General features: G+C 49.2%; 1 protein-coding gene across 2 annotated transcripts in view; it reads left to right on the top strand.

Annotated features, from left to right (window-relative positions):
- Positions 1 to 3,377: 3,377 nt before the first annotated feature.
- The window catches only part of CEMIP2 (cell migration inducing hyaluronidase 2), a 90,272-nt gene continuing 68,776 nt past the window's right edge, over positions 3,378 to 24,873 (top strand). For both annotated transcript variants that reach the window (XM_056118758.1, XM_056118759.1), the window contains exons 1-3: positions 3,378 to 3,499; positions 21,027 to 21,369; positions 24,682 to 24,822. In XM_056118758.1, the coding sequence (XP_055974733.1) occupies positions 21,039 to 21,369; positions 24,682 to 24,822 (472 nt within the window). In that variant the 5' untranslated portion in view covers positions 3,378 to 3,499; positions 21,027 to 21,038. The remainder of the gene's footprint in view (positions 3,500 to 21,026; positions 21,370 to 24,681; positions 24,823 to 24,873) is intronic.

Genomic DNA, 24,873 nt, shown 5'->3' on the forward strand with positions numbered 1-24,873 from the left:
AACAACAGAAATTCTTAGTCTCATGCTCAGAGGCCAGAGCTTTCATTTTTGTTTGTTTTGGGGTCATTTCTGGTGATGCTCAGGGCTCAGTCCTGGCTCTGCACTCAGGGATCACTCCCCGGCAGTGCTCAGGGAACCATTTGGGATGCTGGCCTTCGAACCTGCTGTACTATCACGCTGGAGGCCAGCGCTTTCATCTTCACTGAGCTGCTGTTAAGGTGCAGGCATGGTCCTTTTTCTTCCAGAAACTTGAAGGGAGAGCCCTTCCTTGCCTCATCCAGCTTCTGCTGACCACTGGCCTTCTCTCCTGTTGGCCTGCATTTACTCTAGCCTCTGCTGCTGTGGTCACCTCACCTCTTCCTTATCTGTGTGCTGAAGCTCCTTTCTGTGTTCTTATTAGGCTGCAGGTGATAAATGTGGGTAATATCTTCAACTCAAAATCCTGTACTTAATCTCTTCTGCAAAGATCCTGGTTCCTTGGAGCATTTTCAGGTTATTAATGGTTAGAACCTCTTTGGAAAGAGATTTTTTTTCACATAGGGGGACACCTTGCGTATTACAACACAGGACCATAAGTATTTCTCATTTTGCTGGTGGGGAGGACTTGGCCTACACTGAGCAGTGCAGTGGGGTACCAGGGGATGCTGAGTGTCTAACCTACACTCAATGCAGTTTCTTCAGTTCCTTGAACTGTCTCTCCAGCAGTCCCTGAATATTTCTTTCATGTCTGGTCCACTCAAATCGTCCTGTCTCTCTTAGTATACCTACCAGTCAAAGCCATCGGCCTGACCTGGGAATCTTCCTCTCCCCACTCGGAGAGGATAGGGGCTCTCCAAGTTGGGGAATGCTGTCATGCTTCCTTCGGACGCCTAGCAGTACCCAGAATGTCGTTACTCTGGGGGCGTTTCCCAGTTTTGATGAATGGGGAGGTGCATTCTAATACTGCTTCCCAAACTTCCATAGGCCAGGCACCTCTGATTCAGTAGGTTGTGCAAGGTCTGAGAATCCAAGACGTCCCAAGCATCCCAGGGGAATCATATTACCAGCCAGGATTTGGAAACATTGATTCCCACGAAGTCCTGAACCCAAACCCTGGAAGTAGGGAATTCCCCTTTTGGCCGATGGACGTGTCCTGATCTTACTTGACTCTTTTTAAAAATTTATTTATTTACTTTTAATTAAAAAGGGTGAGGAGAAGGGAGAAGAGAGCAACCCTAAAAAAAAAAAAAAGAAAAAAGAAAAGAAAAAAAACCCCGGAGGGATCCTGTTTGGACAATCCTCACTATCAGGATTCCCTAACGGGAAAAGGTCCAGTTCTGAATTAGAGGATGATTCGGCTGACTCGGATTTGGCAGTGGAGCAGCTGTCACTAGCCGGGGACCTCGTGGCTCTGACAGATCAAGCCCTGGCGGTTCCCTCCGGCTGAGCCCAAGGCTCGGCTCGCTCGCAGATCAGTTCCAGCACGGGGCGGGGCGGCGACCCGGCTCCTGCAGCCCGGCGTGCAGACAGATGCCCATAGAAAGGTTCATCAGCTTTAAGGGTGGGCCGGGGAGGGGCTTCCAGCGCGCCTCCCGCAAGTCACAGCCACTCTAAAGTGGGGGGCGTGGGGACACATGGAGCTATTTATTCTGGCCTGGGAGCCGGGAGCTGGGGCTGTTCGAGGCTGCCCTAGGAGCGGTTCTGAGTCCAACAACAGGCTGGTTCATCGCAAAGTGCCCGACTTGGCCAGGTGGGGGCAGCCGCGGTGCAGTGGCCGGGATGCAAAGAAAATATGCGGGCGCTGCGTCAATTCTTTGGGAGACGGTGGGGTTCAGGGTCGGGCTTCGTCGCGAACCACGAGGTCGCAGCTTTCTTGCTCAGGGGGGCGCGGCCGCCGAGAGGGACTCCGCCGGCGATGGTTGAGAGCCCACCTGAGAGCGGTTTGTAGGCAGGGTGGGGGTCGCAGTGCCAGGCTCCGCTGGGAAGGCGAGCGCAGAGTTGGAAGTCGGGGATGCAAGGGGGCAAAGGATCAGGTTGAGTTGCACGGAGCGGGGCGCGCTCTGCAGGTTCATGCGGCTCGGGTGCACGCGGCGTGGGCGGGGGTCAGAGCCTGCGGCCGCAGTGGGAGTCGCTGATCGGGGTGGCAGTCCGGGCGCTCAAGGTGCTGTCCCGGCGGCGCGCTCCGGCCGTAGTCGGGGAACTTGCCGGGTCGGCGGCGCGCGCGGGGCGGGGCGGGGCGGGGCGGGGCGAGGAGCCCCGTGCGGCGCCGCCTCCTTCGACCACAGACCCCGCCCCCTTGCCGGAGGCTCCGCCTCTCCGCCTCTCCCCGCCCTTCTCCCCGCCCCCCTCGTTTCGCCCCGCCACCCAATCCGCAGCCGGGGCGAGCCGAGGCGGGGCGGGGCGAGGAGCCCCGATGCGGCACCGCCTCCTTCGAGCACAGACCCCGCCCCCCTTGCCGCGGGCCCCGCCCCTCCGCCTCGCCCCGCCCCTCGCCCCGCCATCCAATCCGCAGCCGGGGCGAGCCGAGGCGGGGCGGGGCGAGGAGCCCCGTGCGGCACCGCCTCCTTCGACCACAGAACAACCCGCTCCCTTGCCGCGGGCCCCGCCTCTCCGCCTCTCGCCCCGCCCCTCGCCCCGCCCCCCAATCCGCAGCCCGGGCGAGCCGAGGCGGGGCGGGGCGAGGAGCCCCGTGCGGCGCCGCCTCCTTCGACCACAGAACAACCCGCCCCCTTGCCGCAGGCCCCGCCTCTCCTCCTCTCGCTCCGCCCCTCGCCCCGCCACCCAATCCGCAGCCCGGGCGAGCCGAGGCGGGGCGGGGCGAGGAGCCCCGTGCGGCGCCGCCTCCTTCGACCACAGAACAACCCGCCCCCTTGCCGCAGGCCCCGCCCCCCGCCTGGCCCCGCCCCTCCGCCCCGCCACCCAATCCGCAGCCGGGGCGAGCGCAGAGCCGGGCCGCTTGTCTGGCCGGTGGAGGCTGAGCGCGACCCTTCGGGAGCCGCGGCGCCCACCGAGCGGGGACACGCGCGACTCCCGGGACTCCGCGTGGCCCCGTGCCGCCGCCGCCGCCGCCGCCTGCTCTCCTTTTGTCACGGGCACGCTCCGGCCCGTGCCGGCCGGGCCCCGATTCTCCTCCTCTTCCTTTTGGAGGGGAAGGAGCGGGGAGAGCCCAGCGGCGGCTGCGGGAGAGCGAGCGAGCGAGTGAGCGGAGGCCCCTGCCCCCGGGGCGCGGGGCTGGACCGGGAGAAGGAGGAGGAGGAGGAGGAGGAGGAGGGGGGAGCAGGAGGAGGAGGAGGGGAAGGAGGAGGAGGAGGGGGGAGGAGGAGGAGGAGGAGGCGGCGGAGGGAAGTGCGCGTCACTCCCGGGAGCAGAGTTGCACCTCCAGGCAACCGCGGCGCCGCCGAGGGGGCCCCCTGGCCATGGAGAGGACCCCGGGCCCCCGGGACGCCGCGACCTGGGCTCCGTCTCGGCGCCGCGCGGTGTAGGCACCTGAGTCATCCGCAGCCCGGCGGGGGAGGGGAAGGTAAGACGCGTCCCCCCCGCCCCCCCCCCCCACCACCACCCCCGGCCTCCCGTCCCGCGCCCCGCCTCCCTCGCGGTCCCCCGAGGGCAGCCCGGGACCCCGATCGAGCTCCCGGGGACCCCCTGCCCACCGCACCCCACCCCACCCCGCGGCTTCTGGGGCCGTGGAAAACAACTTCCCTCCCGGGCTGCAGCAGCACCTTCTTCTGCTCTGCCCGCCTGGCCCCGCCGCCGCCGCAGGGTCCCCCTCCTCCCGGGAGCCGGGAAGGAACCGGACGCCCACCCCGAGGACTGGGGGTCCTCGGCGGGGAGAAAAGGGCTTTGGAAAGCGTCGCTCGATCTCTCTCTTTCTCTCTCTCTCCTCTCATCCTCCTCGCCCCTGCGCTCGCTCGCCGAGCTGGAAACAATGGACCCTTGCAAGTCGTGGAGAGCAGCCGCAAACTTTAGGCAGAGGGGAGGGGGCCGGCCTGGGGGTTGGGTGGGTGGGTGGGTGGGTGGGGGAACAAACCCCACAGGAAGCCGAACTACGGGAGAGCTGGGAGGAATGTGCAGCACAGCCCGCGATCTTTGTCCCTGGGTTGATGCCGCCCCCCGATCTCGCCCCCCATTTCCCCACCACCACCACCACCACCACCGCTTTGTTTAAGGTGAAGTTTGGAAACTCGCGGGCGCTTCCTATGAGAGCCGGGCTCTTGCTTTTCAGCAAGAAAAGCACACCCCGCGCGCCTCCTCGCTTTCCTGGGCAGAGTTGGGGGGTCTTTTTTTTTTTTGCTTTTTTGCATCCCACCCGGGCGATGCACAGGGGTTCCGCCTGACTCTGCGCTCAGGAGTTACTCCTGGCGGTGCTCAGGGGACCATATGGGATGCTGGGAATCGAACCCGGGTTGGACGCGTGCAAGGCAAACGCCCTACTCGCTGTGCTACCACTCCAGACCCAGAGTTGGGGGCAGGCGGGGGTGGGTGGGGGGGTCTTGGCCCCGGCAGGGTCGCCTCGCTTTGGAAGGACCCCCAAGTGCTGTCCCGAAGGCTTGCTGCCCACACTCTCGCAGGCAAGCCAAGACTCCGGCAGGGCCGAGGACCTTGTGCATCGCTGTGTGTCGAAAACGGCTCTCTTGAATTCTCTGGAGGTCAGGGAAACAGACATATAGTATATAGATATATAGTAACAGTAACAGACTGTTAGTTACAGACATATAGTAACAGACATATAGTATATAGTACATATAGTATATAGTATATAGACTATATAGAAAATGTGTGTGTCTCCTTTCATCAGCTGTAGGGGATGGAGCGCCTGGTTTAAAGCACCCCCTCACTGCATCCCTGCCCCCTCCCGCCCCCGTGTCTTGGACGAAGTGCTGAGATGTTGCAGGACTGCATGTGTGGAGGACGGGTAGCCGCTGTCTGCAGTGGGCTCTTCCCAGCCCAAAATGAGCATTTCTAGAAAAGGAGGTGGGAGGCCTTGAGAAACCCAGGAGCTGCCAGGCATATATACCTGTTGGAAGTGGCTCTGTGGGAAGGAGCTAGCGAGCAAGTTGGAAATGTTTAACTTCATGGTTGTTTGGCTCGAGTGGGGCTGTTAATGTTTAACCAGGGGAGGAAGCTGCCCTTTGCAGAGCTGGTTTGGGCATCCCCGGCAGGCAGCCTGGTGAGTGTGAGTCCTATTTATTTCTGGGTCATGCAGAGGCAAGTGTCATGGGTTATTCACTGTTTTAATATTGGAATAGCACCTTCGCGTGCTTTCCTCTCTCTCTCTCTGTTGAAATCGCGTCTGCTTATCTATATCCCTGCACTCTGGATAGGCATGTGGAGGGGCAGGACTGGATTTCAGCTCAAGAAAACTGGTTTATTTGATGTGTGTTTATAGGCTCAAAAAATCAAGTTGAGAAGTGAATTCCGAGCCATGACCTGTGCTCCCTGTGACACTGCCAGCAAGCCAAAGATTGGGTTAGTGTATGTAGGGACAGGGACATCAGTAAACATGTTTAGATTTCTTTACAACTAATTGTGTAAAACTCCTTCCTTCCTTCCTTCCTTCCTTCCTTCCTTCCTTCCTTCCTTCCTTCCTTCCTTCCTTCCTTCCTCAGACACAGTCTCAGTTTCCTTCCTTCCTTCCTCCGACACACAGTCTCAGTTATGCAAGGCGAATGCTCTACTACTGAGCTCCATGCCTAACTTCTAGAGGTTTTTGTGTATGTTTGTCTGTTTTGTTTTTGAGCCACACTGAGTAGTGCTCGAGGGTTGCTCTTAATATATTGCTAGTGGAACCATGCGGGACAGGGCTGGAACCTAGGCGGGAGCATGCTAGTCGCCCTTAGAGCTACTTCCCTTGGCTCCCGACAGTCTTTTATTTTTTTGATCTACCCTGTTAGGACAGATTTTTTTTAAAGCCTCAATTTTAACTGCAGGAAGCCAGAGTGTGTCCACACCTCATGAATCACATTGAGATGATGATGATGATGATCAATGATGATGATGATGATGATGATGATGATGATTTTGGCTTCACCCAGTGGTACTCCAGAGTTCACTGCTGAGGCGAGGGTCAGGTCAGAGGTCACTCCTTTCCATTTGGGGGCACCATGTTGTGTCAGGGTTTGAACTCAGGCCTCCTACATGGCTCCAGCCTTTGTGCTCTCTCATAAGTCTCTTGTAAATAAGAATCTTAGAGACTTAATTAGCCCTGTGCTCTAACAGCTATCTTGGACCAAGAGAGAACAAAGGTAGGGAGTGAGGTATTCTTAGTGGGCCTTCTCTGATTTCCAAAAGCTATCACTTAACAGCTCTGCGCCCCCAGGCAAGCCTCAGAAATGGAGAATGAGAAAACCTACCTTAGAAAGAGAAAATGTAAGTGATCATTATCAGGTTCTCAGTTTTTGACTCACCTGGGGATCTACGAGATGTGCAGGAGTAAAGTGCTGTGAAATCTGAGAGTTTGAGTCATCCACCCACACATCATCCATTCAGCCAACAACTATTATTAATTGCTGTTTTGTGCTGTGTGTGCCCTGGAAGATGTCTAAGGATCCACTAGCTTTGCAGTGTGTTCCGTTGATTGGAAGAAAGGGTTGATGGTGTGGGTGTAGCTTAGAGAGACCCCAGGAGCGCTTGTGGTGCTTCCATTTCTCATAAGATGTGCCGGAGGATAATCTCTGCTGTCGAGGAATGAGCGTAGTCAGGGAGAAGGGGGAAAGGAACAGTTAGACTAACCCTTAGAATAAGCCCGGAAGTGTGTCAGTGCTGCGAGAGTTGTTCCTGGGATGCTTGAGAAACCCACAAAAGGATACCCGTGGGCAAAGCAGTTTTGTTAAAGACAAAGTTTGCTAAGTCCGATCAAATGGTAGGGGCTAAACTCTAGGATCAGAAGGGCCATTTGGAGGTCTTGATGTTAGAGTTGAGTTTAAAACAAGGCTTGGAGGTATATTGAATTTTGGAATTTTCCACATTTCAACTTTGGGTGTGAATAATTCCTTTCTTGGATTTTTTTTTTTTGGTGGGGGGAGGGGGGAGACAGTGCTCAGAGCTTACTCCTGGGTCTGAACTCAGGAATCACTCCTGATGGTGCTTGGTGGACCATATGGGATGATGGGGGACCATATCCAGGTTGACCACAAGTGCCCTAGTGTTGCTCCGGCCCTTCTTTGACTTTTTGGGGTCCTCGTCTCTTTTTCACATTTTCTAAATAAATTATTCAAAGATATAGCAAAGCTCTGAAAATTGTTATTTAGACAGTTCCCTAACTCTTCACACGTTGTTTTATCATCTGTAAAATGAGTTAAACAATGCAGAAAGATCACTGAATGACTGAGCACATGCTTAGCATGTGGGAGATCTGGGTGTGATCTTGAGCACTGAGTGGTCCCTGACAATAGAGCCAGGAGTCACCTCCTGACCACCACCAGGTATGGCCTCACCCCCCCCCCCCCAATTAAACAAAGCAAATTTATGGGACTCTATAAGAAGGATTGTTTGGTTTAAATCAATCCATGGCATATATGATCTGAGTTACTTAGCAAATATGATAGAATATTGAATAGTGCCCCTTGATATAAAAAGTTTTTTCCAAGTTGCGGGCTGGAGCGATAGCACAGCGGGTAGGGCATCTGCCTTGCACGCAGCCAACATGGCCGACCCGAGTTTGATTCCTCCGCCCCTCTCGGAGAGCCCGGCAAGCTACCGAGAGTATCTCGCCCGCTCGGCAGAGCCTGGCAAGCGCCCCGTGACGTATTCGATATGCCAGACACAGTAACAACAAAGTCTCCAATGGAGACGTTACTGGGCCCGCTCGAGCAAATCGACGATCAACGGGAGGGCCTGTACCTGTACCTGTTTCCAAGTTGTGTGATTTTTGAAGCTCTACATAGATGCAAATGATAGCTTAGTCTCACTAGCTTTGGTCACAATTCTGGTATGTTTTGAATCCCATTCTTTTCTTGTTTTAATTTTTTTTTTCTTTTAGGGCTGTTCCAAGCAGTACTTGGGGACCTGGGGGCCACTCCTGATGATCCCAGATCCAGCTTTGTGGGGTTAAGCTTTGAGTTCCCTGCTTGGTGACGCAGTGCCACTTGGGTGCAGGGGACCTTGCCACAGGTGTCCCCACCAAAGCTCTCTCAGGTGGTGCTCACCCTGAGGTGTTGAACCCGGGGCCTCTTCACGCATGGCACAGTGGTGCAGCCCCTGGAGCTGTGTGCTCGCTCTTATGTTATTTGAGTCAAGTGTTTGATTCCTCCCCTTCTCTCTGCTGTCCTTTTGCAAAGGCTGGGGGGTGTGAGGTGGTCACACACATGCTTCACACTTGCACATTTAGTTGTGGGGCTTGCCAGGGGTCACCCTCAGCTCCTCTGTGTGGGTTGCGGGGGGGGGGGGGGCGCTCCTTTTTCTTCGTGGTGCTGACACATATGCTCTCTGGTGGTTGTCCCTTCACGTGTGCTGCTCACACCTGTGTTTGCCAGGCCTGGTGTGTCCAGACTGGAGTGCTCTCAGAGCCTAGGTTGGGGTGCTCACACACCCCTTGGTGCCAGCAGTCTCAGAGAGCAGAACTGCTGGGCTAGACCATTGCACCCTTAGGATGACTCATGCGCACATGTGGGTGGTGGCACACGAGATTGAACTTATAACCGTGTGCTTCCAGGGCAGAAGCTGTCGGCTGCTGGGCTAGCCCTGAAACCCCCAAGTCCCAGTGTTAAAATTTTTTGAGGGGGATGCTGGTGTTTGGGGCCACACCCAAAGGTGCTCAGGGACTACTCCCAGCTCTGTGCTCAGAGAACCAAATGCAATGCGGGGGGTTAGCCATCTGTCTCTCCAGCTCTTGAATCCCGTTCTTAGGTGTGTTTGGGGGACACACTCGGCTGTGTGCAGTTCTTATTTCAGGCTCTCTACTTAGGGATCAATCCTTGTGGCCCTCAGGAGGCCATATGTGGTATCAGAAAGCCCCAGGCCAGGCAGAGACCCCTGACCCCTGCACTGTCTCTCCTGCTTTTGAATTCCACTGTGAGGCAGGCATCAGGCTTCAAACGGGGCTGTTGTCATAGGCTGCTCTTTTGTTGCTCCAACTTCTGCCCATCCCTGGAACTGGAAACCTTGTCGTGTAGCAGTTTGGGCCCCGGCCATTGGTTGGTGGCATAGCCAGTGCCTCTGTGGACAGGGTTTCGTCGGGGATCACTCGGAAATTGGTGCTCTCTTCCTGCTCCCAGGACAACTTCGCTCTTCTTTCCTCTGTCCTAAGGGATGCCGATGGAGAAGGAGAAGCAGCACTCGGTTTCTCAGCCCATGAAAACTCTCCTCACTTGTGGGAGGGGCTGGAGCAATAGCACAGCGGGTAGGGCGTTTGCCTGGCACGCAGCCGACCCAGGTTCGATTCCCAGCATCCCACATGGTCCCCCCGAGCACCGCCAGGAGAGATTCCTGAGTGCATGAACCAGGAGTAACTCCTCTGCATCACCGGGTGTGACCCCCAAAACAAAACAAAACAAAAAACTATCCTCACTTGTACTCTCTATTGGGAAAGGGCTCTATTTTTTTTATTTAGAAATTTTGTTTTTTTGGGGGGGGCTACTCTCAGCTGTGTATTTGGGGGGATCACACAGGGCTTGGCCGCGTGCGAAGCTGATGCTCTGGGGTGCTCTCCCTGGCCCCGCCGGCGTCCTGTGCAGGTGCGCTGTGAAAGTCGTCTCCATCGGCGGCTGCTGTGTAGGTGTGGTGTGAACAGGTGAGCTGGTTTTAATGTGTCTGCCTAAATTCCTCAGCTGGAAACGACTTGCGCACACCTGGCATTTTATAGAAAAAGTCTGATAGAAATCAGACTGGAGCGATCGTACAGCGGGGAGGGTGCTTCTCTTGCACACAGCCAGCCGGGGTTTGGTCCTCGGCATCCCATATGGTCCCCCAAGCACCCTCAGGAGCAATTCCTGAAGGCAGAGCCGGGAGTCACCCCTGAGCATCACCAGATGTGATCCAAACCAACCTCCTCCCGCCCCCCAAGGAAAAGAAATCCAGACTTTGATTTTTAGAGCTGTCATGTGAAATGTGACTCTTTTGCTGGGAGGGTGCGTGGCATGACATGTCAGCCAGTGTTCCAGACAGTGCTACAGAGCAGGGGGTGTAGTCCTCGGAGACGTTGAGGGGCCTGGGGATGTGGCCCCTCAGAGGAGAGCCATTCTTCGGGATCCCCACTGATGTGTGTCCCTGCTGGTAGCAGAGGGGGCCCCTGCCAAGGGTTTGCAGACTCTGGTTATTATAGCAGCAAGGATATCAAAGGCCACTGAGGTGGGGGAAGAGGGGAACCCCTCCAAGCGTGGCCCCTCTAGTGATGCCAGCAGTACGAGCCACATCAACAGGAACAGGGGAAGGGGAAAAACCAAACCAAATCCACTCTCACCGAATGAGGAAGCTGGCACCCAGAGAGGCTGACCAGGCAAGGCCCCCCAGTCAAGTTACTGACTCAGTGGGGAGCTACCCCTTTGTCCCTATTTCCGGGGAGCTCCTCCAGAACTCAGGTATTCTAATTTGCTCCTGTGTGGTCTTTTTAAATCATTTTGTTATTTTTAATGTTTCACTGATAAAATAATTTGCATTTGGAACAAGAAACCCTTTGCATTCATGCTTGGAGTATCTTTTTTTTTTTTTTTTGAGAATTTATACTGGGCATGTTATACAGGTACAGGAGGCTCCTAGTAATCCCTTTCTGTCAAATAAGGAAGTCAGGCCAAGTAATACTGGCTTTACTTGCATTTCTATAAATGGCACACACATTTCAAATACTGTCGAAGTGCAATTTTTTTTCCCCCCTTAAACACAGCAGTTTCCTGGAGATACTCAGATTCGTGTTGTGAATCAGATAAAAACAGATTAGCCTGGAGTTTTCCCATTCCAGCTTGGTGAAGCCTTTAATGTTGACTGTCAGGAGCTGTGCTAGCAAATGTTTTGCTGCATTCCTGAGATATGCATGGCCCCGACCGCTGGCCACTCTGGACAATGAAATGATGAAGGATGCAGAGGGTCTTGATTACCAGACACACACACACACACACACACACACACACACACACACACACACACGCAAAGCAAAGCAAAAAAAAAAATCAGAGGATGCAGACTTGGAAGCTGTGTCTGGCTTAAAACAGTAAATTGCTGTCTCCCAACAAATGAGTCCTTTGATGTCGCAGCACAACTGCTTTGGAAGTGTGATTTAGCCTGCTTGTTCAAGATGTTTCTTTTTGTTCCAGGGTGGCAAGTGAGAGACTGGGGCACTTCTTTTAGCCAAGCTCCATTCCACATTAGCTACTAAGAACTTGGCAACATTTGCTGAGGTTTCAGGAAAGTCATGAAAAATTATGAAAAGTTTCCTTGGGAGAGTTGAGGCAGTCTTCATCTTCATATGATTTTTTTTGAAAAGTGGCTTTAATGTTGCATACAGAGTGGGGTTGAAGCTTTATTCCCTGACAGGGCTGCAGTTAAAGCTATAAGCCACATATAGGGCCTTCAAGAAAAGCATTCCTGCCATTGACACTGATATAATATTTAAGACCTATGAATATCCGATACAAACTAAAAGTCCTTGTCACGTCTGATTTTCCGTACCCTCCAAACAGTGAAATTGTTCCCCTGTTTGGGTGTTTGTACCTACTTATTGGTTGCACTGGAGACCGCAAGCCTTTTTTGTTATTGTTATGGGTGCCGCTAATGGTGATTCTTTGCTGAAGAATGAATTGTCTTTTCCTGTACAATGGAGTTGGAAAATGTGATTAGCAGTTTAGGAGTTGGAAAGATTAAGTTTCGCACTGATTCCTGTTTCAGAAGAATAAGAAAAATGAGTCATCTCCAAATCGTGGTTAAAAAAGCATTGTAGTTTTTTTTTCTTTTGGAGTTATAATTTTTCCTATTTTGTTGCGATCCAATTGTCCTGTTTAAGGTGTGCAAATCTTTTTTGGGGGGATTGCCCCTAGCACTCTCACCAGAGAGCTAATTTTATAAAGTCTGTTAAATATTCTATTTCAAAAAAAGCTATGCCTTAAGCTGGTTACAAAAATTATGTACTGGAAGTCATTCCTGATGGCAGGCTCAGGCAAAGATGGAGAAGTGAGGCCAGGTTCTGATGCTGAGGACCTGAGAGTTTGAAAAGAAGTAAGATGCCTCTGAAGCTATAGGCATGAACACCCGAAGAGGAATCGTCCTCATTTCTGCATAGTTAATGATACATTTTGGTTGGCTGTTTTTGGGGCCAAGGGAGGTCCCCCCTGACAGCACTCAGGCTGCTCTGGGCTTGGCGCTTGGGGGAGCCGCCGATGACAGGGATCACACTGCGTGCTCCTGCATGCAAGGCATGCATGCCTCTCTCTCCCGTCCCGATACTTCTGATCGCTCTTCATTGCTGCTTTCCCGGGAGCCTGTGCTGATTTAGACAGGGCTCGACCTTACCATATGGCCACGTTTCCCAGTCTCTGCTCTGCTAATGTATTGCTTCTCCCAGCTGCCCGATTACCAGGCTGTTTGACTGGCGCGCTCTGTTAAGCCCGTGTCCTGATCATGCTTGTGTCTTGTGAGCTCAGCACACATCTCGTTTGCCTGACGCGCTGCTCTGGGCTGTATTCAACTTTGTTCAGCCGTGCCAGCACTCTGGTGCTGAGTGATTGCTCAGCCTTTAAGGGTTCTGCCTTAGATGAACTTAAGGGGTTGACTCAGGTGTCATAGGGCTCCTTTGGTAAGTGTTGGTCTCAGGCATGGAGCAGAGGGACTCTGTTTTGTATGTGGCCGCTAACTCCCCAGCAGACAGTTCTTTACGGACTTGCATGAGACGACTTCCTCTCCTCAGCACACCCACATTGGCCTTGTGAGGGGGTGTGTTGTCATTTTCTTTTTTCAGGGGGGCACAACCAGCTGGGCTCAGGGGTTCATTCTGTCTCTGCACTCAGTAAGCACTCTTGGCAGGGCTCGGGACCATATGGGATGCTGGGGAATCAAACCCATGCCCACGACATGCAAGGCAAATGCCCTACCCGCTGGACAATTGCTCCAGCCCGGCTGTGGTGTCATCTTAAGGATGGGTTCATGGATAGATTTTACACAGAAGTTGGGAAGCTCTTAATGCCTGATGGAATGTTTCTAGGTAAGTAACTGGACACGATTCATGGAGGAAGATTGTTCTGTTTGTAGGTATTTATGAAGCTCAGATGACCGCCTGTTTAGACCTGCCATCTCAGTATCTTTGCACCGGACTTTGTTGCAGTTGGCTAGTCACGTCATTTTGGTGACCTCCTGTGCTAGGCACGGAGCCCCTGAATATGTGTGTGTGTGTGTGTGTGTGTGTGTGTGTGTGTGGTGGTGTGGAGTGCTCGGTATGTTTCTTTGCATTACTGGCTGACTCATATTGTCTAAGAGTCCCTGTTTTGTAAGGAAAGCTCAAAACTGTATTCCTGGTTTGCCAAGGTTTTTATTCCACGGTCAAAAATCATATTAAAAAGAGGCTGCATTCTAGGTAAAAGAAAAAGTTCCCTTGGGTTCTGGTCCTGCCGCTACGAGAAGCTTTGCTTTTGTGCTGAAATGAGTAGCCTTGGATCCCATCAGCCTACCCTCCTTATGATTCATCTGGAGTATTTTAGCTTGTAACGTATGTCGAGACCTGGTATGATTCCTATTGTTGCAGTGGGACGTTTCTCTATCTGTAGATGATGAAGTTTTGGTCTCTCTGTGCTTATGTATCATTCACATTGCTCGTCTTTTTTCCTCGTCCCCACCTTTCAGCATCTGACCCACAGACGTTTCTCTCTTTTGAAAGCTTTGCGGCCGGTGCTTGGCCGGGAAAGCAGCCTACAGCTGGGCCTGGACCTCCCCTGGGACCTTCATTAACTCAGCTTCCCGCAGGTCAGACTCTGGTTTGGCTTCTTTCTTTCAAGGGCCAGCTGCAAGCAAGGCCCAGGCTGGTGACAGGCCTGCCAGCTGCCATTGTCTGCCTCTGCATGGCCATCAGTCACTGGCCACAGATTGAGTGTCCCTTTGCAAGTGCCCCCCTACTGGTGGGGAAGGTGAAGGGGTCAGGGGGAGTGAGGGGGGCGGGGCAAAAAGAGTGGTTTATTGAAGAATTAAGGAGCAGGGGGAATCCAAGGAATTAGCATTGGAACAAAGGAAGCCTAGGAGAGCAGTGAGGAAGGACCACCGGGAGGACCACGGGTAGGTGAACCATTCTCATTCTTTATCGGGTTTTCCTGGTTGAAGCACCATCTTGCATTTTTTAATCCTAAATCATTTTCCTCTTACTTGTTTGCACCCAGAGACCCCTTCACTCAGTTTCAGTCTCAGTGTTTCCCGGGACAAAGGGGTATTGGGTGCGAATGTTGGTCATCCGTTGGACGCATGGTTTTCTGGAACTCTGTTGCCCCTTTTGTCTCTCTTTCAAGGCTGAGGCAGTGTTTTGAAGCCTTTGGCTTTGTTGGCCATCTTGGGGTGAGGGTCAAGCTCTGCCTTGCATGGATCTGTGTAAAAGGCTTGAGGAAAGTCAGGATTCATGAATGGATTTGGGGGCCAAAATAAAGCAGACAGCCAGGACTTGCTCTTTGCATGTGTAAGAGGACTATGAGAATGAATAAAGATATTAAAACACTAAAGGGAAATGGGAGAAATGTTTATTTGGTTAGCCCTGGACATTAAATCATATAAATATTCCTTATTTTGAGGAATCGATATTTTAACAGGATCACTTGCCAGGAAAAGATCTGCACTGATGAAATGGAGCTCATTTGCAAATTTGAGTTCCTTAAATACAGACCCATAAGCATTTACAGTTTTGTTATTTGTCAGTGTGAGCAAACTCTTAGTATTTTTCATCTTCCAGGGATTTTCCTATTTCCTGACTCTGCTTTCTAGCAAACACAGAATAACAACTGAAAAGTGATTTCTGAGCGGGGGGAAAAAAATGTCTCCTGAGTTTACACAATATTGCAGCAAGTGCTTAATGGCCAAAAAAAAAAAATAGTTTTTAGTAAAATTTTCTTTTCCGCACTTTACTTCTTGTAATTTCCCTAGGTTATTTTAATAGAGATAGTTAATGTTGGGGGGATTATTTACTTTTGAGGCAGGCGATTATGTGAGCAATGTATGGTACTAAACTTGAAGTCTGCTGTCTTTTGCCGTGTTTATATTCCAATACCTCAGCTTTTAGAACTGTCATTCATTGTATGTGTTTATGTTGACCAGTTGGAGAAAAAAAGGCATGAATGGAAGTTTTCCAGTCCCCGAGGTTTATAACTAGGGATACCATCCATCTAATAAGAGTGAGCTAGGATCACTTCGAGTAAACTAACTGCGAAGTGTCTTATTTCCTGGAAACATGCCAGTCATAGGGGTGACTCCTCTTGATGGAGTGAAAGAAAGGAAGCCCATAAGGCAATGACAAGTCCACAGTCATTATGGAAAATGTGTCTTGTGTGGTTCTGTGAAGGTGCTGTTCTGGTGAGTGCGTGGGGTATTCAGTTCCTTGGACTTTGCTTATACAGAACTGAACTGATCTCTGGGTAAAAGTAAATGTCACTTTGTTACTGACTGTTTTCATCCAAATTCTCTATTTATCTATTGATGCGGCATTTATGAGGAATTACTTTGTAGTCCCTTCTCCCCTGACTCCTAGAGAGTAGTGTTTTATCCTCTGTGTCCTGGAAATTGAATATGTAATAAACGGTATGTTTCTCGCCCATCCCCTGTTCCTGCCAGACCTTTGCTTTTGTTTTTTGGGGGGGCACACTCAGCTGTGCTCAGGGTTTATTCCTGCCTCTGTGCTTAAAGATGACTTCTTTTGTTGTTGTTGTTGTTTTGGGCCATACCCCATAAGCTCAGGGCTCACTCCTGGCTCTGTGCTCAGGGGACTATCTGTGCTCTCAGGAAACTCTATGTGCCGGGGATGGAAACTGGGTGAGCCTTATGTAAAGCAAGTGCCCCACTGTGCCCTTTCTCCAGCCCCTCTCAGGGAGATCAAGGGGGCCGTAGGGGGTGCCACGGACCAAACTGGGATTGGCCACCTCCAAGGCAAGCTGCAGTTCTGTTTCTCCAGCTCAGACTCTTTCTTTTGACTTAAGAAAAAAATTGTTCCCCAGAGATGTCTAGAGATCACATCTCTCACATATATTTGGTGTGTTGGTCACATACTTGGTCACTGTGCTTCACACACATGCTTGCTAGGATCCCACTCCACGTGTCAGAGACCCCGAGCAGGAGAGCACTCGCATTACACGAGGGCATGTAGGACGATGCCCAGGATGCATTTTATGGTCTCACCAGCCTGGGGCTTGCAAGGTCCAGTGCTCTGCCAATTAAAGCCTCCTCCAGTCTTGCTTTTGAAAAATCTTTCAAAATGTGCATAGAAATTAAGTCTTCATGGTAATATTGATCAGACAGTTAGGAAAATAACGGGGAGCAAGTTAACCTAGTTCAGTTTATTTCTTCCTGAACAGTTTTGTATGATTGAATTGTGGGGCTCATCATATATTAGCCCTCGATGACATTGACATTGAAACCTGCAGTGAAACACTGTGCTTCTCCCTCCCATCTTTCCTCCAGAAAAGGACTCTCTCTTTGTTGGTATCTCAGGGGTAGGAAGTCCACTGAGTCCTCTGGAAGAGCTGTTAGTTTTGAGATACTGACGCTAGCTCTGTGTGGAGAAGACTTCCTTTGGTTTAATGTTTACTTGCTGTCAGCATAATCATGTAATCACATAAAGTGGAGAGGGCTTTTTCTTTTTTCCTACTGCAATATGCCTACGGCGTTGGCAGTGTGCTGCTAAGACTATTACAGTATATTATGGAAGATTGAACTGATCTAGATAGTTGGCTGCTTGAGGATTTGGATTCGCAGTTGTTCATAATCTCTTAGCCACACACTAGGTTGCATTACGGGGGGGGGGGGGGGGGGGGAGGGTGTGTTTTTTGCAAAATGAGTTGGCTTTGAAGTGGTAAATGTTCTGAATTTTTCCCAATTCAGGGCACCTGATAAAATTAGAAAAAAATTTGAATGATTTCAAAAATGTTGCAAAGAGATTAAATGAAAAACTGTTGGTGTGTGTGTGTGTGTGTGTGTGTGTGAGAGAGAGAGAGAGAGAGAGAGAGAGAGAGCTTCTTCTGCACTTGTGAGGACTTCCAGTGACTCAGAGTCTGTGAGAGTGTCATGAATGAATGAGACTGTCCTGCTCTGTAGTTGGAGATGGACAAATACTAAAACTGAAAATTGTCAAAAAGAAAAAAAAAATAGAAGGGTGAGAGGGTTTTGAGGCCATATCTAGGGATATTCAGGGTTTACCACTGGCTCTGCACTCTGGGATCACTCCTGGTGGTGCTTTTGTGGTGCCAGGGATCAAACCTAGTTTGGCTGCATGCAAGGCCAGCACTCTACCCACTGTACTATAGCTCTGGACCCCAAACACCAGTTTTAAATAGAGCACAGGGAAGAACAGCCTGTGAACTGCATGCAGATCTTGAAGAGACGTCATGGATGAGATTTCACAGTGTCTGTAGCACTGTCCTCCTATTGTTCAGCAATTTGCTCGAGCAGGCCAAGTAACGTCTCCATTGTGAGACTTGTTGTTACTGTGTTTGGCATATCGAATACGTCACGGGGAGCTTGGCAGTCTTTGCCATGTGGGCAAGGTACTCTCGGTAGCTTGTCGGGCTCTCTGAGAGGGGCGGAGGAATCGAACCGGCTCGGCCTTCACAGTGTCTAGAAACTTTAAATGATCACATGTTGGATTTCTTACAATTCTGCCCTTTATATAGAGCAAAAGACCCAGCAACCATGATCTCCTTTAATGTTACTGAAATTTCAATATAAATCTTCCGTGATGGCCTATTTTAGGCCTATGCTCTTTAAGTTTTTCCAAGTATATTAGTGGAATAGTTACCAAAGGTGTGGGCCCCTCCCTTCCTGAGATACCGTTCACAGCTAAATGCTTCTAATGCAAATACGTTTACCAAAGAACGTAACTGATGCTTATGCATTTGCATCTTCACTAGAGATAACAGGTTCAATAGATGGTTTTATTAAAAGGTTATGAGGGAAACACAGCCATGAGGGTTTTTTTGTTTCCTTTCATTTTGTTTTTGCTTTTTTAACTTATTGACCACTTTCATTGGTCGCAGACAGACCATCTAAGGTTTTCCTGTGAGGATACTGTTTTTGCAAGTGTGAAGGCACAATTTATTCCGGGGGGGTTGGGGGTGGTGATTTCGGTTAGTCTCTTACTGCCTCTTATTGTGCGTACATCTGGAGCCGCATAATCTTCCACAAGAGGCCTTCCATCAGTTAAGTAATAACCACCTTTCTCACCCTGAAACAATGCAGTATTGCAGCTTCAAACAAGAGATCCCCATTCCCTTCCAGAGCAGATTATAGACACAGTTCCCTCCCGCCCTAAGGGGCCTGGCACTTAATATTTAGTTTAGTCCTTTCTTTGTTATTAGAAGATCACAAAGCTGTCTCTGTTTATCTGCACTCATTTGTCCCAGCGGGTCGCATTCATTGTTTCTGGCCTTGCTTGGCACTTGTCACAATTTTCTTCAGCAGCACCTTGAATCATGTTGTTTTCTTTTTGTCAGGAAGCCAAGGCCTCATCTAAATAATTGATTTTGTGCAGAAATAATCCCCCCTCAAACCAAGTTTTTTTTTTTTTGACAGACACACTGCTTCTGGATTGTTCTTTGTCCCCTGTACAATAACTCACCAGAGGCCCCGTTAGATTCCCTTTCCATCCCCATTTATTTCCAGGTCGTTTGCTGGGAGTGCTAATTTTTATGGCTGGTCTAATAACCACATTGTGTGTTTAATGAATTTGTTCAGAGTGATTTCAAAGTACCTGCACAATGAGGACCTCATTCGTTGTTTTGGCACAAGGTGAGGGGACTCGTTAGAAGGGGATTGAATGAAGCCAGGTGCTTGGAGATGCTCTGGTTATTACAGAGGGAAGAAATGGCAGAGGTTGGACATCAGGTCTCTGAAGCCGTGGAGTCCATGTCATTTCCTGCAGGCATCTCAAAAAGAATGCCGTGTGGCAGAGTGGTCTTTCTCGGACTTGCCTAAGAGATGAGAAGGTGTCTTTCTAAAGTTTTCCTTTTATTCAAGACTTTTTTCTTTCTTTTTTTGAGTCACTGTGAGATACAGAGTTACAGAGCTGATCATGGTTGGGTTTCAGTCATACAGTGTTCCAGTATCCATCCCTCCACCAGTGTACTTTTGCAAGTGTACACGTTTTCCTTCTTTCTCTCTCTGTCTCTCTGTCTCTTGGTCTCTGTCTCTCTGTCTCTCTGTCTCTGTCTCTCTCTCTCTCTCTCTCTCTCTCTCTCTTTCTCCGTCTCTGTCTCTCCTCACTTTGGGGCAATATGGTTTGCAATGCAGGTACTGAGAGGTTATCATGTTTGTTCCTTTAACTGTTTCAACATGCAGATCTTATCCAGAGTTACCATTTTCAACTCCCTTTTGTCATGGTGGTCCCTTCTCTATCCCAACTGCCTTCTCCCCCAGCCTTTGAGGCAGGCTTCCAACTGTGGACCTGTCCTCCTGGCCTTAGTTTCTACTATCCTTGGGTATTGGTCTCATATTGTTGTGTGTGTGTGTGTGTGTGTGTGTGTGTGTGTCCCACCACAAATGAATCTAATCATTCTATGTCTGTCCCTCTCTTTCTGACTCATTTCACTCAGCGTGATATTCTCCATGTCTATCCATGTATAAGCAAATTTCGTGACTTCGTTTTTTCTAACAGCTGCATCATATTCTATTGTGCAGATATACCATAGTTTCTTGAAACAGTCATATATTCTTGGGCACTGGGGTTGTTTCCAGATTCTGGCTATTGTGAACAGAGCTACAATGAACATATAGATAGATACAGATAGTGTTTTTGCTGTGTGTTTGGGCTCTCAGGGTATATCCCCAGAGGTGACATTGCTGGGAGATACAGAAGCTCAATCTCTAGCTTTTTGAGGAATGCCCATATTGTTTTCCAAAAAGGCTGGACCAGTCAACATTCCCACCAACAGTGAAGAAGAGGACTCCCTTTCTCCCCATATCCATGGCAGGGCTCCGGGATTGACCCAGTTTAACCTGTGTGTCAGCATGTGCAAGCCTTACCCACTGTATCACTGTCCCTCCAGCCTCCAACTTGGTGGCATCAAAAAAGCTTTACAGGAGTGTCTGAGATTAGTACCAGGAATTTTGCTCCATGACTTGGAGGCCAGCCACACGTGCTAGGGGAAAAGGAAGCTCAGATAGAGAAGGGAGCACCAAATACAGGGTGTTGGGAGGATCCTCCCAGGGTGGGAGAAGCATGCTGAAAGTAGATTCTAGACCAAACATGATTGCCACTCAATGCCTCTCTTGCAAACCACAGGGCCCAAAAGGAGAGAGAGAGAACAAGGGGGAATGCCCTGCCACAGAGGATGGGGGAATGGGGGGTGGGAGGGATGCTTGGACCCGTGGTGGTGGAGGATGGGCGCTGGTGAAGGGATGGGTACTTGATCATTGTGTGACTGAAACCCAAGCACCATAATTTGTAAGTCTATAACTGTACCTCATGGTGTTTCACTAATAAAAAAAAATTAAAAAAAAAAGCCTTACAGTAGTTATCAGGGACCCAGGGAATGGGAAGATGAGAAATTGTTGCTTCCTGTCCATAGAGTTTCTCTTTGGGATGGTGAAAAAGTTCTAGAAATGGATAATGATGATAGTTGTCCCACACCATCAGTGTTCTTAAGGCCACTATCTGCTTTAAAAATTTTTTTTGGGGGGGTAGGTCTATTTCACCACAGTAAAAAAAAACTTCACTTTCCTGGGGGCTGGAGCAATAGCACAGCGGGTAGGGCTTGCATGCTGCCAACCCGGGCTCGATTCGATTCGCAGCATCCCATAGGGTCCCCTGAGCACTGCCAGGAGTGATTCCTAAGTGCAGAGCCAGGAGTAACCCCTGTGCATCGCCGGGTGTGACCCCCCAAAAAGCAAAAAACAAAAAACAAAAACCCTCACTTTCCTAAATCCTAACAATTTTTTTTTTCTTTTTGCAGTGACTGTGTATCATGTATGCCACTGGCTCCAGGGGCCACTCCCCTGCTTTTGTGCAGCCTCAGAACGGAAACAGCCATCGCTCTTCGGGCTATGTTCCAGGGAAGGTTGTCCCGCTGCGCCCCCCTCCTCCTCCAAAGAGCCCCGCCGCGGCCAAGTTTACCTCCATCCGCCAGGAAGCCCGGGCCACCTTTGCCTTCTCCCCCGAAGAACAGCAAGCCCAGAGAGACAGCCGGAAGCAGAAGAGGCACAAAAATACTTTCATTTGCTTTGCGATTACCAGTTTCTCCTTTTTTGTTACACTTGCAGTCATTTTAGGAATATCCTCAAAATATGCCCCAGATGGTAAGTGTGCGTGTGTATTTAGAACGTATTTTCTTCTCAGGGAAGGAAATAGAGTAAATTAAGGAAAAAAAAAATCAAAAGCTTGTTATTTTTTTAAAAGTTAATAACTCTGGCTAACATCCAGGTGTAGGTAAAATGAGTATGAGGTGTAAGTTCTTATGAATGAGGACAATTGTTAAATGAATCCACTACCAGTTTTTTTTGGAGGGTGTGGTGGTCGAACCATACCTGTTATAACTCAGGGCTTACTCCTAGGTCTGTGCTCAGGAATTACTCCTGACAGGTCTTGGAAGACCATATGGGGTGCTGGGCATTGAACCCAGGTTGGCCGCATGCAAAGCAAGTGTGAAACATGCTATATTGCCCTGCCACAGAGGCAAGGAGGGATGGGGGGTCTATTTCTATTTCTATTGGGGGGGAATGGGGGGTGGGAGGGATACTGGGATCCGTGATGGTGGGAAATGGGCACTGGTGGAGGGATGGGTATTTGATCATTGTATTATTGAAACCCAAGCACAAAATTTATAAGTCTACAACTGTACCTCATGGTGTCTCACTAATAAAAATTAAAAAAAACAACCAATATGCTATATTGTCTCTCAGACCTTTGATATCAATATTTCTAAGAGAATAGAGATTATTCATCTGTATATTTTTCTGCACCAGGTCAGTAGACCCCACTCTGAACTTGGAACATTATTTTACATTACATGTGGCATTTTAAAAGTCTGGATTTCCCATCTCTAGCTGGGTACCATGCTTGTTACTAGGGGCATACTTTTGCTTCTGATGGCCATTATGGAAAATTCCAGCTAGATATATTATAGGAAGAGAGGGAGACAGAAGACAGGTTCAAGAAATGTTCAGCATTAAGTTAGCACAAATTCAGGAGATTTCTTGTTTCTTTGAGGGGAATACAAATTAAAGGGTTATTCTTAGTATAAGCATTATGATTTATCAGAGTTCATTTCAATGACAAATATTAATGCCATGAACTGATTGCCAAAGGACCTGGTAGTTATCAACTTAAAAAGAAAAAGCATGCTTGGGTCTGAGCGATAGTACAGTGGCTCGGGTGTTTGCTTTGTACGCAGCTGACCTGGACTTGATTCCTGGCACCTTATATGGTACACCCAGCACCGTCAGGAATGATCCCTTTCTGCAGAGCCGAAATAACCCCTTAGCACCACTTTCTTTATTGTTATGCAAGTTCAAAATGAGGAACTGCAATTTTCTTTCCATATAATATAATTCATTGGGATTGTACGCCCTCCCTCCCTCCTTCCCTTCCTTTCTTCCTTTCTGCCTTCCTTCCTTGTTTCCTTCTGTCCTCTGGTGGTGCTTAGGGATCACTCCTGGTGAGCTTGGAGACTATATGTGGTGCCAAGGATCTAACCCAGGTTAACTGTGCAAGGCGAATGCCCTACCAGCTATACTCTCTCTTTGGCCCCACACTTCACTTTCTCTAATATTGTTCCCTAATGTGTATCTCCCATCTTCATTGGATTCACAAGCACCTGTAGTTTAAGTATTGCCTGTTCATTGCTGTTCTAAGTAGCCAAGTGGGGTTGAATTGCATGGGATACTTGTATTACTGTATTAATTAAAAAAACTTTGTTATTAAGATACCAAAGTGCCAAGGATTGAACCTGGGTCGGCCAGGTGCGTGGCAAGTCTCTCTAGCCCTATATGTCATTTCTTTTTTTTTTTTTTAATTTTTATTAGTGAAACACTATGAGATACAGTTGTGGACATTACAAGCTTTTTTTTTTTTTTAAATCATTTTTTTTTTATTAGCGAAACACCATGAGGTACAGTTATGGACTTACAAATTTTTGTGCTTGGGTTTCAGTTATACAATGATCAAGTACCCATCCCTCCACCAGTGCCCATCCTCCCCCACCACGGGTCCCAGCATCCCTCCCACCCCCCATCCCCCCCGTCCCACCCTGCCTCTGTGGCAGGGCATTCCCCCTTGTTCTCTCTCTCTTCTTTTGGGTCCCGTATTTTGCAAGAGAGGCATTGAGTGGCAATCATGTTTGGTCTATAGACTACTTTTAGCATGTCTCTCTCACCCTGGGAGGATCCTCACAACACCCTTTATTTGGTGCTCTCTTCTCTATCTGAGCTTCCTTTTCACCTAGCACATGTGGCTGGCCTTCAAGTCATGGAGCAAAATTCCTGGTACTAATCTCAGCCATTCCTAGGTGTTAGTCTCCCATTTTGTTGCTTTATGTTCCCCAGATGAATGCAATCTTTCTGTGTCTATCCCACTCTTTCTGACTCATTTCGCTTAACATGATACTTTCCATGTAGTACCACTTGTATGTAAATTTCATAACTTCTATATGTCATTTCTTAAAGGAGAACTTCCTTATCATTCAACTTGTTGAGTAATCTTGGTTTTGGCCTTTCTAACCTGTTATTTCTTCATCTCTGAAAATGAGAAGTTATGTCTTTGGCCATTTGCCTCTTACAGCTTTGTTGAGAAAGTGTGCATGACTGAGGACAGTAATATGCATCGAAGTAATAAGCTACCTCCGGAGTGGAAGAGATGCTGTTACTGCATTTTCATAACTCACTGTGCAGCGAAAATTCCTGAGAAGTTCTAGCAGACACACCCCTAATAATTTCCCATTTGTGTTTACCTGTAAAGAAAATTTTGTATTTACACTGTAAATATGGGCTGGAGCGATAGCACAGTGGTAGGGCGTTTGCCTTGCACGCAGCCGGCCTGGCCAACCCAGGTTCGATTTCTCCGCCCCTCTTGGAGAGCCTGGCAAGCTACCGAGAGTATCTTGCCTGCATGGCAAAGCCTGGCAAGCTACCCGTGACATATTCAGTATGTCAAACACAGTAACAACAAGTCTCACGATGGAGACATTACTGGGCCCACTCGAGCCAGTCGATGAACAACGGGAGGACAGTGCTACAGTGCTACTGTAAATATATTTTCTTTTCTAAAACAGCTCTCTAGTAAGGATTGAAGGACAATTCCCAGTTTGGCCTCTTATTGTTAATTAGTTTTCAGAATAGATAATACAGGGGAATTTTATTATAACTTTCTAGAGTTTTATGGTGAACTAGATGTTAGCAATTTAATTTTGTGGTGTAATCTTTAAGCTGCTGTGGAAATAAAGGAGTTGATGGAATGGGAATCCGCTCCTTATGGCAGGCTATTGAAGTGTCAGCCATTACCTCTAATTACAATAATAGTAGTGATATTATAAATAATAGTAGTGCTTGGGTTTGGCTAAAGATCACTGTGTTTTGTTAAGTTGATGGGACATCAAGCGTATCATTGTGTTTTAGAGAATTGCCCAGATCAGAACCCCCGTCTCAGGAACTGGGATCCAGGACAAGATTCTGCAAAACAAGTTGTTATAAAAGAAGGAGATTTGTTCCGTCTGACCTCAGATGCCACAGTGTATTCTATAGTTATCGAGGATGGAGGTAAGTAGTGATGGGCCCCATCTCTAGAACCCCAGGACTTACGCGCAATTC

The sequence above is a fragment of the Sorex fumeus genome, unplaced genomic scaffold (assembly GCF_029834395.1).
Source record: "Sorex fumeus unplaced genomic scaffold, SorFum_2.1 ptg000038l, whole genome shotgun sequence".
Taxonomy (NCBI): Eukaryota; Metazoa; Chordata; class Mammalia; order Eulipotyphla; family Soricidae; genus Sorex; species Sorex fumeus.